The sequence below is a fragment of the Tubulanus polymorphus genome, chromosome 9, assembly GCF_964204645.1.
Source record: "Tubulanus polymorphus chromosome 9, tnTubPoly1.2, whole genome shotgun sequence".
In the NCBI taxonomy this organism is placed as follows: domain Eukaryota; kingdom Metazoa; phylum Nemertea; class Palaeonemertea; order Tubulaniformes; family Tubulanidae; genus Tubulanus; species Tubulanus polymorphus.
Genome location: NC_134033.1, coordinates 13,288,277 through 13,305,460, shown reverse-complemented (window position 1 = coordinate 13,305,460; position 17,184 = coordinate 13,288,277). Strand labels below are relative to the sequence as shown.

The following is a 17,184-nucleotide window of genomic DNA, read 5'->3' as shown; positions in this document are numbered from 1 at the left end:
TAGCAAATATAGTTGCGAATCTGTTGGCTGTTCTTGTTGTTGTCAATATATTAGCAACTGACATTGAACGATGTCAAATCTTTGGTGGCCTCCTTTTCTTCGCTGATAAGATAAGTTATTAAAAGATGGTTTTTATCGTTTAAAAATATCTGAATCATCATTTAGTCGGTCGTGCGAAATTTCAGAAATACTGATCACATCAAACCCTCAATTCGTTCATGTTTATTAGTTGATGTTTCTTATTCATTCGGTATTTTGTTAAAATCTGGTAATTTTCATGATACCAAGTTTCTTACCAATTTCTGACAAGGCTGATTCAGTGTACGGTACGTAAAACGATCCTGGTCTACAAACGGGTACGGGCAGCGTTCTTTTCCTTTGTCTTTGGCATCACATCTAATTGTCTGAACAGCTGTTGTACGATCACGATATATTTCTAGCGTTATACTGTAATAATTCGGAATTGGATGCCTGAAAATTTAGAGAAAATCGACAATAATATATTTGGTTACACAAGAAGCATTGTTTGATATCCGGATTACTGTATCACCTGCAATAGTTTTTGACTGCATGCTGGAAGTTCTTCTTATCCTCGGACATATTTGGGTTTTTGTTCATGTATTCATTATCCCCTTTGTGGGCTACGTCTTCATACTTTGGTATCAGTTTTATGTTGTTCACTCCGATGGATATTTTCATTCCGGATTCACGATGCCACGTGAAGATTTGTGACTCGCTGATGTATATTGGCACAGACTTGTCTTTAGTACTTTGTAAATTCTCAAAAAATACATTATCCTCAGTTGAATATACGCGGTAATTGGTATTATCTGAAGGAAAGAGCAATATCACTCACTGATAAACTAAAGACATTTCCAGGTACTGTTAATTAAATCTTGGATGAATTAATAGCCGAAGAAAGTGAACCTCTAAAAAATAAGGTACCACAAAACCAGAAACAAAAGTTACATTTTCCTAGACACTGCCAAGATCAAGTCCACCTGGCCACCTATTACTCAAAAGCTAAAATACCTAATGTCGAGATTTAGATATATTCTTGAAGCCACCCACTTGATGGATAATGCTAACAATCCTTCCCAGAAAAAATACTTTCAAAAATATGAATAAAAACACCAATAGTTAACCATCAAACAACTGTATTTCTATTTACTCAAAACAGATGCCTCGCAACAAGGTATGGATTATGTAAGTCGTCAACCGATATTAATCATTGATCAAACAAGAGCAATACACTGAATAGCCTTTTAGACGTGAAATAACCATTAGCTATTTCATGATTTAACATGCAGTTTTCCGAGCTCAGTAGAAAACATCATTCGACGAAACTGCTGGCTAAACTTCTTCCTTAAGCAAGCTCATATAACGTGGTACATGGGTGCACGCAAGTGATGTCATTTATTGTATTATACGGCGATGATTAGAAATTAGTCTAATCTTTTACATCGGTTCCCTGCATTGGTCTGTTGCAGTTAGTTTCCTCAATTTATTTTTTGAAATGACTTCGCAGACTTTCAAAGTAAACGAGGAATGAGAATTACGTTTACTACTTTTGAAGATGTGATATTTCGAAATTAGAAAAAGATGACTTTAAAGGATGTGTTGCTGAATGAAAATGAAAGAGTAATAGTTTAGATTTAGAGTGGCATGAACGAAATATTCTAAATCAACTTACTTTCAATAGGTTTATACCACCCTGACCAAGGTCCTTGATGAAAATATTTGTAGGGTCTAGCAGCATCTGTAAATTAGGTTAATGTGAAGAGGTTAGTTGAATTATCCTGTTAATAAAAGTAGTGAAATTACTGTACCACAATATCAAACCATGCCCACTTGAGAAGTGGTGAATTGCTAGACAATCAGTGATAATTTCAATAGTCAACATCCCCTGGTAAATGTTTCAGGAAGTCACAACCTTAAAGCCCACCAAAATGACATTTTTTGGCCAAAAATACCCCAACGGCCATGTGGAATCTGATCAACCCAATTTATCTTCTCTCTTTTTTTCTATTTGAAGACTATTGGTCACTAGCATCTTCAAAATTTCCCATGGAAAAGTCAAAATATTCAGAAGTGCTGATTTTGGCACACAAAAATGGCTGGCCTTGGCCACCATGGTACAAACCAGCCCAATATTAACGCTGCAGATGTGTCCCAGGTAGAAACCAAATATCAATTTAACACATTAAAGCATGACGTGATGGACGAAAAGTGAATAGCAAATAATACCCACTAAAAACAAAACTAAATCATCAATGCTTTAATAACAAATATTAACAGAGCCTACCGAAACATTTACATGAAGTTAATGCAGTTAGTAAACTAAATAACACTCATAAGCCTCATTGACAGAAATCATCCTGTATGCATTGCTTCGAATAAACACACAAGAATAGAAGATGAACTAAGTCAATGCCAGCACATTATCCTTGAATGATGCAATTAAAAAGCACATGTAATATTAGTGTGAGTACTAAAGTCAGTATTGATGAATGTTTTGTTACATTTGTTACAAAATTAAATCTAAATTTATGTTATGTAAAAACTGGTGAAAACGTAAAAAGTGAAAACTACTATGCATTGCATAAAGCAATAATAAATCCTCATTAACATTCAATTCTAATTGTTATCTACATTTTCTGACACAACCTGCACTCTCTAGATCATTTCCTTTCTTTTCAAAATGGTTACTTTTTGCTGCGTAAATCTATTTGGGATTATGGAGAGATTTTGAAACAAAATAGTTGATGCCCACTTGGGATTGGCAAATATTACGTAGCACGCCATCTTGTGGGCTAACTGATGATACAAGTTTCCTGATCTGAAAGATTTTTTTTGCATACAGGTCCGAGTAATCACTATCTTGAATTCAACATGAAAAGACATATGGCATTTAAGAAACCACCAAATGAAATATTTTCAAAATCTATCCTCATGGCATCACACTGGATTGAAATACAGTAGGAAGCATTTAATTCGTGTCATTTTGGACCATAGAAATTATCCAGTTCAAGAGAAATCCAGATAAATCAACATACTTCATTTACCTGGTATAACTACATATTACATATAGAAATAATGAAATGATTAGACCAGAATCCGGATTAAACTGAACCGAATTTAGGTGTAAATGTAATTGAAATAGAACGCTAGTTTTAAGTATCCTCCTTCCTCACAGATCTATCAGTCACCCCAAGAGCTAGTCTCTCCAGAGGTGTTACTTGTACACGTCTTACACGCTGCAGGAACTGCTTTAATTTTGTCATTAATTTTACCATCGATGAAATACGAGTCAAGTTCAAAGAAGTACCTATACTCACTCCCCAGAGCTAGAAGGAAACACAACAAGCACATCACCCCAGTACACCTACAATTTACGCCTACGTCCAACAACATGCCAAAAGCATGTACCTAATCATTTCAGTAGTCATATGCTTATTGAAGAATGATTTGAAAATGAAAAAAAAATTCTTCATCTTAATCAGCGAGATAGGAATTTTTCCAGAAAAGAGATTCCTTCATTCAGATGTTCCCCAAAAAAACTTAGAATAATTCAAGATTTCGGTTCAGAATTAATGGGTTACCATAAGATTACAAATTTTGAAACGCTGTTTATTAGAGATGGCCTATAAGAACTTTCTCCACGGGCTATATAATGTACCAATAGACAACTGCGGAAATTTCCATGAAAAACATTTCGTTGATCAATGAATTCGCTCTAGCCCAAAGAATTTCAGCTACGTACAGTGCAGCTACTAAATACCATGTGCAGTCCGATACAATGAAATAGCACAGTTAGTAGCACGGTAGCAGAATCGAATGAAAAATTAACTACTTTGAAACTTTACCCCGAAGTAGAATGTGAAATATACATTCATGATACAAATGATTTGAATCAACAACATCAAAGTGAAAGGCTGTGCAGTATATCGATAAAGAGTTACATACACTTCTTTTTTTTGCGGTACCGGTAAGATTTTTTATGAATGCGGAACGGTAATATGGGGAGGAGAAAGCCTGAAATCAGAAAAGTGTCATCAGCCAAATACAAACTATATTTCAAATCCTGAAGTCCTAACGTACAACCAAGAACTGTGAATACAGTCTTTCTATGAATAAATTTCCCACACCATAAAAAATATTTTCTAACGGGAAACCAGTCTGTTATAATTCTGTTGTTCCTGATAGCAAGAACTGGTAGTAAAGGTTTCTTGAAATATACTGTAAAAAAGTGTTATTATAGTTGAAAACTTGCCATGGCTTCAAATTAAACGTGGAATGCATCACGCGCATTGAAAATGTATTGCTTACTTTCCATTAAGGTTGATTCAATCAGCAATTGTTATTCTAAAACTTTCAGAAAGTTATGGGCTTTTACTAACAAGGGAAGGTCACAAGAGAAGGGATAAAATAACATAACCACTCCATCATCTTGATCAGTTTTACTGGTAAATCTATCAACTGTTATGAATAAAATGATCGTCATAATCACCATTGAAGAAAAATTTTACCAGACCAACTACGCTTTGGACATCAATGAATATGTATCACAATAATCTACGAAGTCTTTCAGGTTTCCTTGTACGATATTTCTTGAAATGGGATACAAATGCCCAGCAAAATGAAGGCGAAAACAAAAGTTTTTCACTTACCAAGAAAATTGATACAAAGAAATGTCAGGGGACAAAAGTAATTACTTACGAATACACAATGTATCTTTAGTGTCCAAACCGCATTGGGCCGCTTCAAATGTGGAACCAGCACACTTTCTGCAGCCTGTAACATCGAATTGCAGGTCAATAATGAAATTATATCTCTTCAATCGTAAATCGTTACAAGTATGCTCTTCATACGGATACAAATAAATAAATCACTCAAAAGACAATTTAGCTCTAAAAGAAAAGAAACAGCAATGACGACAACGGGATCTATATCATTGGTGGGAATCTATATTCCACTGGCCATGGTGGCCATCTTGAATATTGATTATAGACAAACAGTAAGGTGAACAAATTAAGCCATCCCAAGTGGGCGGAAAATGTTTCTATCTCGTGACGGGTGAAGGGTTGAAGATTTGAGAATTGTGTCATGGATTATTAGGTAATAAAACATACCTAATTAACATAAAATTGCATATCTTTTGGCCTAAAATAAAATGTTTCATCGTTTTATTAGTTTCTGTGTTCGAGTACCTTCGTTTAAAACAGCCAAAACTAGAACTGGGTCAGAGGCCGTCAAAACTCTCAACGTGAAAGGGGCAAACATAATGAATATTGTCACAAAAAAACAACCACTGAAGTGTCAGAAAAATTAAGGCTTTAAGCTGTTTGCACCTCCTTAGCCGCTAGGATTATCTTTTCAAGACAAGCGAGGCAGTGCTCATAGACACAATATCTAGTATTTCTACTGTATGTATATGCAAAGCGTCAACACTATCTCATACATAAAAAAACATGACATGCCATTTAACGAAAAGATGCAGCATTAAATCATACCATCGATTTTAAAAATAGTGAACCGAACCTATCGCAGCGCATGCAATATCTAAATGCTTCTCACAGAAATAAACACATGTACCATATTGATTAGAATCTAAAACTGGAAATACACCGATGATTGGTAATTGAATATTCATAAATATAATTCACCATAAGAAATATCGCCTTTATTTCAAGGTCAATTTGAACGATGTTTTCAAACGAAATTCGTGGCTTGTTTATGACGATAATGGTGAATTTACGAAGACCATGCAATGTTAGTAAGTTAGTGTTATTCTAATAATTCATCAATACATACGTTCACACACTCGGTCAGCAGTTGATTTGCATTGCGATGCAACGAAATAACCGGGAGCACAGCCCATACTGCAAGCTGAAAACATATATATTACGTGGACTCTTCAAGACCGAGTAAAAAGAATATTAACAATTTGACTGTGGAGCCCAAGGACTTGTGAAAAATAAACCAGCGCTACCATCGCTGATTCAACATGGAATTAAACTGTTACATAAAACGCGCAGTAGAAAAATTATCAATTTTAGATAGAGAGATGTATTTTAAAGTGTCAAGCGTAAACTTCGGTGCACTGTTATAAAAACCAAAACTGCCGCAGTCAAAGTGTTAAAAAGTCCACGGTAAGTGATCGTGTATGTCTACATACGCTGGCAGTTGTAACCATTTCCGAAGTATCCAGATTTGCATTGACAGGTGTAGCTTCCAATCGTGTTCTCACAACTCGCACGACCATGACACTCGTGTACTCCTAATAAACATTCATCTTTATCTAAAAACAAACAAACAAACAACCACGATTATACGATTACGCTTTATATGTATAAGTTCTCTAATATTGGAATGCCATATTTGTGAATAAATATACCTGAACATATTCCGTTTAATAGTTGGTAACCGCGCTGACAGACGCACATTCCAGTTTTAGAATCACAGCCAGCGAGATTTTGTTGAATAGCAATATGACAATTCGTTCCGGGTTCACATGGCTTCGAAGTTGTCAGACTAGCATCACCAATATCTGATAGATGATAACAGAAAACAAAACTTGTCATTGAATATGAAAACAAGAGGTTCATAGGCCTTTACATAGATTATCCCATCAATCGTATGAATATCATATAGATTATTGGCCAAATTGATCTCACATATATCATCTGACATTGCAAAGAAAGACAACTCACCGAATACTTTGATATCACGCTTCACACGATCTTTTTGAGACCACGACGACGTATCGAGTTTACCGTGAAGTTTCTCGTTAAAGAAAACACGAACAGCACCTGAAATTGAAATGTGATTCCATCACACACGAACTGATACTTATACCATATCATATTATCATATCATATCATCATTACCATCAAAGAAGGTCATAGGCCTAGACAGTCCGGATACTTGAGATATTTAAAGTCCTTTGTGATGTAGGTACATAAAATCCCTTTCTTAAATTGTTCTTTTCTATAATATCAATTTACAATTTCCAAAAACTGTCTACAACGCGAACAAAGGCCATCAGTATACATCTTCTCTTCTCAAGAAAAGCAGTAACAACTTGATGTTGCTTCTGGCTTTTGGTGGAAATGGTGGAGTTAAGCCAAATGGATGATGCACCAACAGACACAGCCCAAACCGGACTTATGAGCGTATAAAATCATTGTTGTAAAAATTTTTAAGAGATAATCATAACATAACAAACCTATTGATAAGGACCTCGGTACTTCTAACACAACATCAGCCCGATAATTAAAACAACTTGCATAAACCACTGATACGAAGGAGATAATTGCCAAACTCGCCAACATCATCTTATTTACATTTCCATGAGCAGCCCCTCTGCCAGCAGGGGGCGAGAAAGGTCTTGCCAGTTTAGGATCACTACCACTTCCACTATGTACAGACGGTGCTTTCTGAAATCAAAGAACCAGCATGAAGAGAACATCTCCTTTAATCACTACATAACCATAGATAGATAGACAGACAGACAGGGATGTCAGACACTGCATGTCCTTCGGATTATTTCAGACCCAACTATACACGAATGAGACACTAATCACTACAAAATTGCAGAGAATCAACGATACTTGACAAAATTTCATCAGACCCTCACCATCAATCTTACCTGTCTCCCCAGCTTTCTTATGCTGCTATCATCCGTGTCGGATTCATGTCTCGAACTTGGGTAGAATTTCACTCTATTGCTAGTATCCTTGGTCAGTGATACACATCTGTCCGAGAACGCCAGTGCACTATGCCGACTGTCATGGTCGATGGCATTTTCCAAGGGGTCATGACTTGCAGAATCATCTACAATTAGATGAAGTATGGTTATGATGATGTAGTCATGTTTATAGCAAAGTATTACTCATTCGTTTTCATTATAATTCATTAACCCTGTATTACCGAGAAACCTCCCACCTCCTCGCTGTAGATATCAATCTATCGAAACTACAGTGGTTTCGTCATTTCATCATGGCCAGAATTATTTAGAGGCTTTGGAAAATCAGTTGTACAGTATACTGGTTTGGGGAATGCACAGCTATTTTCATCAATTGACATGCACTGGAGAAATGCGTGCTTGCAGAGGAGGTCTTCACTATTCTAGTGTCTAGAATGTCGTTATTGATCAACGGTGATCATTGTGGGCTGGAATGACCTTGAACTCGACCATAATCATAGAACGCGTTATGCGCTACAATTTTGCAATTGTGAATGTGGATGCAACATATGCATAGGAATCAATATAAACTGAAAAATTGTATTATTCTAATATTCAATAATCCCTTGAGGAAGAACAATACACCGGATAAACCCAATTCTGCATGAAAAAAGTGTCCTATGTTATTGCTTGAATATGAATATTAATAGTTAAAGCTTATCGATATTATCCTTCTGAAACCTGTAAGAAAACACTTCTCATCGCCAACAAAAAATGCCTGCCAATCAACCATATTGAACTAATTTGTCTAGGCTAGAAACGTGTATAAGCATATATCGAAAAAAATCGATCGATACTTGTCAAAACCATCCGAAAATCTGGATTCGCCTGTCTACCGACAAACGCGACAGTCCACTCGAAATAACATCGAAAGATAGACTTTCATTGAGCTAGAATAATTCACTTACTATCGATATCTTCTTTCGTAAATGTGTTGCTTTTTTTCATGCGGATATGATGTCGTCTGATAATCCAAGCCACGAGCGATGACACCAGGATGACACTTACGAGAGCGAGCACTCCTCCCAAAACAATAAACGAATTTGCTGATTGAAACTCATCAGCATCCTGTAATAAAACGAAATCATAAACGTCGCGAGAAAATACATTACGTTCGGGCTATGCAGTGTTAGATATATGCATGCCGGCTACAGAATCAAACATATCGTCGACACGTCATAAGAAAATCGCCTTAAGACAATTTTCATATTTTTGGGTGAAAAAACTACCTCATTTAAACTATGATATTTTCATATCGTTTATTATACGACTCCTACTGATCAGTCATTTCTGGATATAAGGAGTTTTAAAGGAAAAAATTTAATATTTGGAGGAAGTGTCTGCATCACTTTCATATCCCAATTACTTTAGAATCCCCCTAAATCGGTACCGCTTATCTCAGTAGACCAGTAATTCAGTGGTTTTGTAAGCATATTTATCCTTCACACTAACCAAACTCTGTTTCTAATACGGTAACCGCCTATGGGTAAAAATCTATCTAGGCTTAGGTTTTTGTACAACTACAAACAGATCTAATTGCCTATTTCTCAAAATTGAAGGCGTTTTAAAGGGGTTTCGGACATTTTGCACGAATTGAAGGAGTTTCAAGCACCTTTAAAAGCATTTTCCGTTTAGGAGTTTTTAAGGAATCAAGGAGTTGTAGGGACCCTGTTTTATTAGAACGTATTTTTCCAGTGGCGCCAATATCTCTTTTTCCATCGCAAATCTTCGAGATATTTTTGCAGAAATGCCATCACATACAAGACACTATTCTGGGGCAATTACATTAGGAGGCTGTATATAAAATGTGATAAGAGTGAACACTAAATGGATGCTACAAATGCAATAAAAGGAATCCCAGAAATGGGGAAACCCACTGCGGGAATAGCAACAAACGCATTGACTCCGTCAGTTTATATTATACTATGTGTCTCTATTGATCATTAATGTTCAAATTATTCATACAATGTGTACAGCTTGTCGATAAATTTTCTATAATAGGGCCAATGACGGCGCATACAACCTATTTATTAATCATTCTATTTCGCTCCTACCGCGTTAGTTTTTTTTTCTATGATATAATTGCTTTATTTACAAATTGCAAATAATCTCAACGAGGTATGATGACTAATGAAAATTCCAAACCATCAGCCGCGACGGCGACCGTGCTGCTGCTGCTGCTGCAGTTACCTGTTTAGATTGAAACCCGAGAAACTCGATGTTATGTATGCTTATTTCATCGACTACTTTCGCAACATGTTCTAGAGATAAAAAAATTGATACATTTATGTATATTGTGCCCCCCACTATAGTTAACCTTAAATGTAACCGATGACACTACAGTACATCTACTAGAATATATCTGAAGAACCGAGAAACTTCTACTCGTCATGAATTTTTGATCAAATGTAATTTCTACATTAGAAGGAACTGTGTCAATGATGTATGGATGGGAATATTTTGATTTGAGATCGACTATCGGGAATAAAATGTATCCATAAATGAATGATTAAGGGTATGTACGTCGAGTAGATGAATGAACGCGTGGTAACACTGGCGCTTCCCATGTACCATACATTAGAATACATTCAATCATGCATATTGCGGCCAACTTAATCCTACTAGATCAAGTGACTATCGACTTTTTGCAACATATTAAGATCATCCTGATTGGAAGATTATCTTTAGTAGGCCTATTTCAAGTCGGAATGATCTAATTGATCAAACGATGAATTATTTCATTGCTGATGATGTTATTTCAATGTTGGGGGTAATTCTAAATGTTTCCAGGGAAACGGTAGTTCATTTCAAGAAAACTGACTCAGCTAGTGAGGCATTGGACAGATCTCAAAAATTGGTAGAATGGTGATTATGTTTGATTGTTAAGGGGCGGGGCAGGGGAAGATCCAACCGAAGAATTTGACTATATTCTTTAGAATTATTGCTCAATGATATGCCGGCAGCGAAGCTCATTAAGGGGGGTTCGGGGTTCCTGCCCAAGAAAAATTTGAAAATCGACTCTTTTTCTTGTATTTAAATGCATTCTGGACCTGTTAGATTAGGTACTCTAGACAATATGTGATGCATATTTTTCTGAATCTGGAATACAGCGGAATATAGCTTGGAAACTGTCAAAATGAACACATCAAAATTGCCAGTTAATTTTTCCGCCTCTAAAATGAAGAGTCTATGGTAAAACAGGTTTATTTGAAATAGTAAACATTTTAGTCAAATTATGTATTCAGAGAGGGACTTCAAATGACATCATGATGGGTTGTACATTGTTCTGTCAAGACATATATTCTTTCTTTGTCTACTTCACAGATTGATGTTTTCACGAGAGCGAGTGAGCGTATGCCATACATATCCATACAGCTCTTTTATCTGCTGCACTATCAACATATAATTAGTGTTCTCGCATGGGATTCTATACGAGGAACATACACCTCTGTCATTTTTTTCCTGTGTTCTCCACAACATGTTTTAGAAGGGTGGCCAAGGCAACCCTTTCATTTTTATATCCACCCCTCTGAAATTCAGCCATCCTTTATGAAATGTCTTTTGCCCCTACCAGAATAGATGTTGATATTCTATCAATTCTATCTATTGAAACATATTGAGCTAATGTGAAATAAAGAAGATTACACTAAAATTAAGCTTAACTACTTAAAATAATAAATCACTCGTAATAATGATTGTAATAATTCATTTGAGAATGAATCGCAACGGATGAGTTCATTGTAAAGTTCAAATAAATTGCAGTTTTATAAAAATTCGTGACGAATCTTGCTTTGAAATGTTCCTGAAAAAATCATGAAATGAGGATTTTTACTTTCTTTGAAGATTTGGGGGATTTTTACCAAGGGGATTTTAACCTAAAACCCTTAATGATGAATGCAGCCCCTTTAAAATTCCAGTACATGGAGAACACTGACAGCCTTCGAAAATTAGCCACCATCTGTTAAAAAATCTGCTGCCTCTACACATGAGTGGATCATATCATAGTGGGTTAATATGAAAGATAGCAGATTGCATACCTGAATAAAGCATTCAGTCAAACCAGTTTAATTCCAGTTTGATTTAGATTTTGGTACACTTCTGTATAAAATGCATGTAGAAATATCAGTTCCAACCGATTCAGATTTAAGGTTGACAAGGGCAGATCTAGGATTCTTTGAAGGGATGGACCTTGAAATTCAAATGGGCACTTAATTTAAAAAGGGCAGATTTGGGGATGCAGGGCTGTAAGCGATACATTGACGGGGGCTCAGGTGGCCCTGCCATGAAAAATTTAGGACAAACAGGGGATTTTCTTGCACTTATCAGTGCATATTTTATTCTTTTTAGAATTTTTCTTTGCAAACAAGTTTTTCCAGACTTTCTGGAGGGCACCAAATTTTGAAAGGGGTAGACCAGTCCACCCGATCCACCCCCTAAATCTGCCCTTGGTTGACTGTATTGTTTAATATTTCAATATTTCTGGGGAGGATCCCAACGATAAGCTTAGCACCTTCAGCACTCAACAGCCTCAAATCATGGTGCCTGTCTTAAAGCAGCATTAGAGCATACAGTATTCCTTATGTTTGACTTCAGTAAATAAAGAGTGATGACTTACAATTTGCAGAACGAAAGATCGACCAGTCTCGCCATTAAAAATTGTCCAGTTCTTTTTGACAAGGTTCTTCATATCTACAGTAAGTGTCTTCCAGTGAATTGATACTTGAATATATGAATCATTCCAAGCACTGTCCCTTATTTCGACCTTGCCCTAAAAAGTCAAAAATATAACAATTAGAATCTATTCCAAATCCTAGGATTCATTGATGTGATTCCATACATTATTTGAATTAAAAAATTTGGAGGCCTAAAGGCATCAGCCTCTACTTTTCGATAATGGTTGGACATTACCAATTAACTGGGGCATGCCAGCCTGGATGCATGGTCTCCAAAAGTCATGATTTGGATGCTAATTATTCTAGGATCAAAGATATAACGATAAGAATCTATTTCAAATCCTAGAATTCATTGATTCGATTTCATACTTCATTTGAATTAAAAATTTGGTCTCTACATTTTGATAATGGTTGGACATTATAACCATGTACTGGAGCATGGCCCTATGATGATGGATGGTCTCTTAAAGTCATCATTTGGATGCTAATTATTCTGGGATCTGTGGAAATTATTTGCAAATCAATCTCGTATCTAAATGAGTTTCCAGCTTTCAATTTGTTACAATCCGGCATAATGCCTTAGATAGTTCGTTTTATTGACTAACCCGAACTTTGGTTTTGTAAGCGCCAGAGGTCATGGATTTGGGGCACTCATTCAGTTTGGAGCACTCCCGGCTTTGACATGTCACTTCAGGTTTTGACTTGTCACTCAAAAAACTGAAGTGTCTCTCTCCTCCACCAACCCTTCAGCCTTTCTTACAAAATTTCTTACTCACCATTATATTTTGCCTGATTAATATTTGATCCATAGTATTTTGATTTTGATCCATGCTCATTTCAATTGGTATTCGCAGTAATTCTTTAACCACATTAATTGATCCACAATCATCGTAATTAATCACATTGTCGTTTATGTCATAGTTTTGAGAACATTTGCATTGCTGCAGTAAGGAGAATAACGTCACAAAAATTGATACCAACGTTACGATCCCTTTTTTATCGCGATCATAATAATAAGCCATGGCGAGCGACTCAAGTGCTAGGGCCTAGCTTTTTAAAAAGTAGACCGCAAATAATATCCTGGATAAAACCATCCATCATGACTTGAGAGTCAAGGCTCTATACCGAACTAAGCCCTATCATGCATAGATAACGGTAATCATGCTTAGGGCCCGATCAGAAATGTCAGTAAATCGAAACCATGAACGTTTACGTTAACGTCATTTACTGTCAGGACGTCAACGTAGCAGCCATTGCCATCCCAGTAAACACTCCCGCTGAAATATAATTCTTATTTCCAATTCACTCCACATCTATACAAAAGGGTTTTCCCATCTGAATTCCGGCGTATATAGGACTGCTTCAATTTTTCATAACACGTTTCTATCGATGAGATCGATTAGCGGGCGACGGGTTGAAGAAATTAATAAATTATGGCCAGCAATCGGTGGGGGACATCAAATAAAGAACAGCGGTTTTGATGACAAATTTGTTTTTTCCGCAATATGAGCTGAATTGGCGAGTAAGGGATGAATGGATCTGGTATCTTAGATCGTGGTCATGGTTGTTATCTCTCCGCTAGTATAGCTTGGCTATAGGTAGGTCAACTATAGTACAATAGTTATAGATAGTCTTTCTCGTATTGATTAGGTCCAATGTCATGTCAGGCTAACTGTCAAACGATTCAATTCAATTCTGTATATTACCTATTGCATAGGAATGGGAGAACTAATAACACGGGCCATTAACTCGTTAGCGAGCCTTTCAAGCAAGCCTTTTCATATCGGAACATACAGAAATATTTTCGTAGGTGTAACACAGTGCACAACATGGATGTATATGAGCCCAAAAGCCCTGACAAAAACAAACAACACAAATTAAATTCATGTCAATGATAAGATAAAATACAAAACATTTACATTTATGCCCACATTTGTTAGGCACTACACACGGTCAAGATCCTGCGATAGTTAATTACATGACATACTTACCTGTTATTGCAGCAATATTTTAGTTTAGTAAGGCAATTCAACAATTCTATTGCAAATCAAATTAGGTAGAAATGATTGATAATAAAAAGGCTTTAAATCCGAAAAGATGCAATTTTCATAGGATTAGTGTCAAACTGGCTCCGACAAAAGCGCAATCATGATGGAAAAGCAGGGGTCCAGACTTCGAGATCAACCCCTAAATCTGGCCTGGGCCCAGTTTCACAAAAAGTTTAACTCAAATTTTTGTTGTAGGCCTAATCGCTATTGGTTACTTCACTTTTTCAATGAGGACAACAATTCAAACTTAACCGTGTTAGGCTTTCACTTTTTCGTGAAACTCGGCCCCTGCAGTTAAACTCTAAATCGATTTGACTGTGTCGCTTATGCAGCTTATACCCTTGGGCCTGATTTCATTTTAGAATTATTAAGTACCATCATCTTTTTGAAACTGGATCAAGGGCATTACAACAGGGGCCGAGCCTGGAAGAAATTTAGGTACATTTTAATGTAATTTTAGTGCATATTAGATCAAGATCAGTACCGGTACGGGGAATAAGAAGCCTGTATCAATTGGATTTTCAAAAGGGCACTAGGATAAAAATAAGGGGGCTGGGTTCAAACCCCCTCTGGATCTGCCACTGTACAAGTCGCTAATTTATCAACTATATGATCTAAAATTTACTTTATCATTTGTTACAGGCTAGGCCTATTCAACGATAATGTGGAGACTTGCAGTATTATTTGGTGTTCTCTTTTCGCACTGTTTTGTAATGGGGAGTGATGTCGCAACTGAAGAGGCCGTCTACACACATTTACCTGAACGAATTTTACCTCCTACATGGATTCATATTAGAACATCATTCAAGGTTGGTATTTTATGGATTAGAAATAGCCTACAAGTATAGAAGCTAATTGATATCTCGAAGCACATTTTTAGATATTTCTAATGTCAAATTCCAGGATGTTATGTACTACCACCTGTAAAATTTAGATATGATTGTAATGTATTCATAGACTTATTGCTCAACCGTTTATTATCCACAATGGAAATATAATTTTACGTTTAAGAGATTTCAATTATTTATTTGTAATATTTCCAGGGATGGATTAGATTCATCGAATCTCCTGATTTTCAAATACGTATCAATGTAACGGCCTCTTCAGTAATGGATCTGTCTCGTGTGAAGCATCATTTTGTGAATCAGGATGGAAAAGCCTTATTACAAGTGGTAAGTGAAGTTGTTTTAGTATGTAAGTGAAGCCTTATTACAAGTGGTAAGTGGTTTTAGTTTGTAAGTGAAGCCTGATTACAAGTGGTAAGTGAGAATGTTTTTGTTAGTGTAGCCTTATTACATGTGGTTAGTAAGGCTGCTGAAGTTTATTGATAAAATTCAACTCGAGGTCAACAATCTGAATGTGTTGCTCACGGTTAATTAAAGCTAGGTTAAGTTTGAGTCTTAGAGTTAAAAAGTTTATCAATCGTTTTAACCCTTAGTTGTATTGGCATATCCAAGGAGTCTTGTGGGTGTTTAGAAGCCCCTCAAATGTTTTGAGGTGCCCTTTTCTAAATGAACTGTTTTTACTGCCTTGTTATATGGAACCTTACGAACTGATCTTGGTAGGATAAGAACAGATTTGGACATGCTGTTAAGAATACATCTCACCCATCGCACAATTTCGAATGTGATGCCTAGTGAATACACCTCCAGATATAGCTTTAGAATGAACAAAAGTACCTTTAAATGAGTCAAAAGTCCTTCAAAAGTAGGCCTTGGATCTGTCCTCACATTTTAACTATACAACTGGAACTTGAACTTCTAAAGCCGTTTATTGATGGATTCTGTCTTTGAAGTCCTTTTGATTATTTTGCAGTATGACGAAGCTCCTGCAGAGAAGCTATTGGCTCCGTATATTGCATTGACAGTAATCGTAATTACTGTTCTCGTTATGGTTGCTTCGATTATTTACGTTTGTTGGTGGAATCGGTTCAAACGTCCGTATATTAAGAGCTTTGATTGGCATTCAGATCCCGGTAAGCATCTTCCAATCTCTTTTATAGACTGCAATGCATCAATCAAACCACGAAATCTTGATACCGATAATGTCATACATACCAGTACTGATAATGTCAAACAGTTACAAGTTCGGTAGTCGTGATTGTAGCCTGTATCCAGAAATATAATCATACCGAACGCAAGTAATTCTGGTCGGTTATGGCCTGAAAGAGTTAAAAAACATCAATTTCGCATTCATTAATGTTCGCTTATTACACGTGGATTGTAAATAATGTCTGGTTGAGATCAAAATCTGAATCAAACTGGTTTGACTGCTTTAATATACCGTTCAACTGTATCAAAACATGTCGTATTTATTTCACTGTCGGTTTCACTTTCCCATTGAGTTGAAAATTTAATTGATTGTCATTTCAATTTATGTATGTGCTGAAATAACTCGGGTGCCAATATTTGCATTACCCCACTCAGCGGTATATCGATATTTTTGTTTTACTCTTGATGAGTTGCTGAACTATTGGTAACCATTACATACACCCTAGCAGGGCTAGAGGAGGTGGGGGTGGCTGTGGGGGTGGCTGTGGGGGCGGCCGGTGCGGCTTCGGCTGGGCCAAGCATTTTGCCGATAATAATTTTTTTCAAATACGTATTTCTGATGACTATCAAACGTGATCCATAAACTTTCACGAACAAAGTGACTCATTCAACCTGAATTCCGATACCGGAAAACTACGGTTTCAAATATTCCCAGAGCCTTCAAA

At 36.4% G+C, this 17,184-nt stretch overlaps 2 protein-coding genes across 2 annotated transcripts in view; one reads left to right on the top strand and one right to left on the bottom strand.

Annotated features, from left to right (window-relative positions):
- LOC141910730 (uncharacterized) overlaps positions 1-13,315 on the bottom strand; it is a 30,591-nt gene extending 17,276 nt beyond the window's left edge. The window contains exons 1-13 of the mRNA XM_074801469.1: positions 13,197-13,315; positions 12,363-12,515; positions 8,656-8,815; positions 7,652-7,836; positions 7,229-7,439; positions 6,714-6,812; positions 6,398-6,550; positions 6,179-6,301; positions 5,815-5,889; positions 4,720-4,794; positions 1,694-1,759; positions 551-830; positions 297-471 (exon numbers count right to left, since the gene is read on the bottom strand). Coding sequence (XP_074657570.1) covers positions 297-471; positions 551-830; positions 1,694-1,759; positions 4,720-4,794; positions 5,815-5,889; positions 6,179-6,301; positions 6,398-6,550; positions 6,714-6,812; positions 7,229-7,439; positions 7,652-7,836; positions 8,656-8,815; positions 12,363-12,515; positions 13,197-13,256 — 1,815 coding nt within the window. The 5' untranslated portion in view covers positions 13,257-13,315. The remainder of the gene's footprint in view (positions 1-296; positions 472-550; positions 831-1,693; positions 1,760-4,719; positions 4,795-5,814; positions 5,890-6,178; positions 6,302-6,397; positions 6,551-6,713; positions 6,813-7,228; positions 7,440-7,651; positions 7,837-8,655; positions 8,816-12,362; positions 12,516-13,196) is intronic.
- A 587-nt stretch (positions 13,316-13,902) lies between these two features.
- LOC141910697 (uncharacterized) overlaps positions 13,903-17,184 on the top strand; it is a 28,796-nt gene continuing 25,514 nt past the window's right edge. The window contains exons 1-4 of the mRNA XM_074801425.1: positions 13,903-14,018; positions 15,111-15,277; positions 15,512-15,640; positions 16,284-16,443. Coding sequence (XP_074657526.1) covers positions 15,131-15,277; positions 15,512-15,640; positions 16,284-16,443 — 436 coding nt within the window. The 5' untranslated portion in view covers positions 13,903-14,018; positions 15,111-15,130. The remainder of the gene's footprint in view (positions 14,019-15,110; positions 15,278-15,511; positions 15,641-16,283; positions 16,444-17,184) is intronic.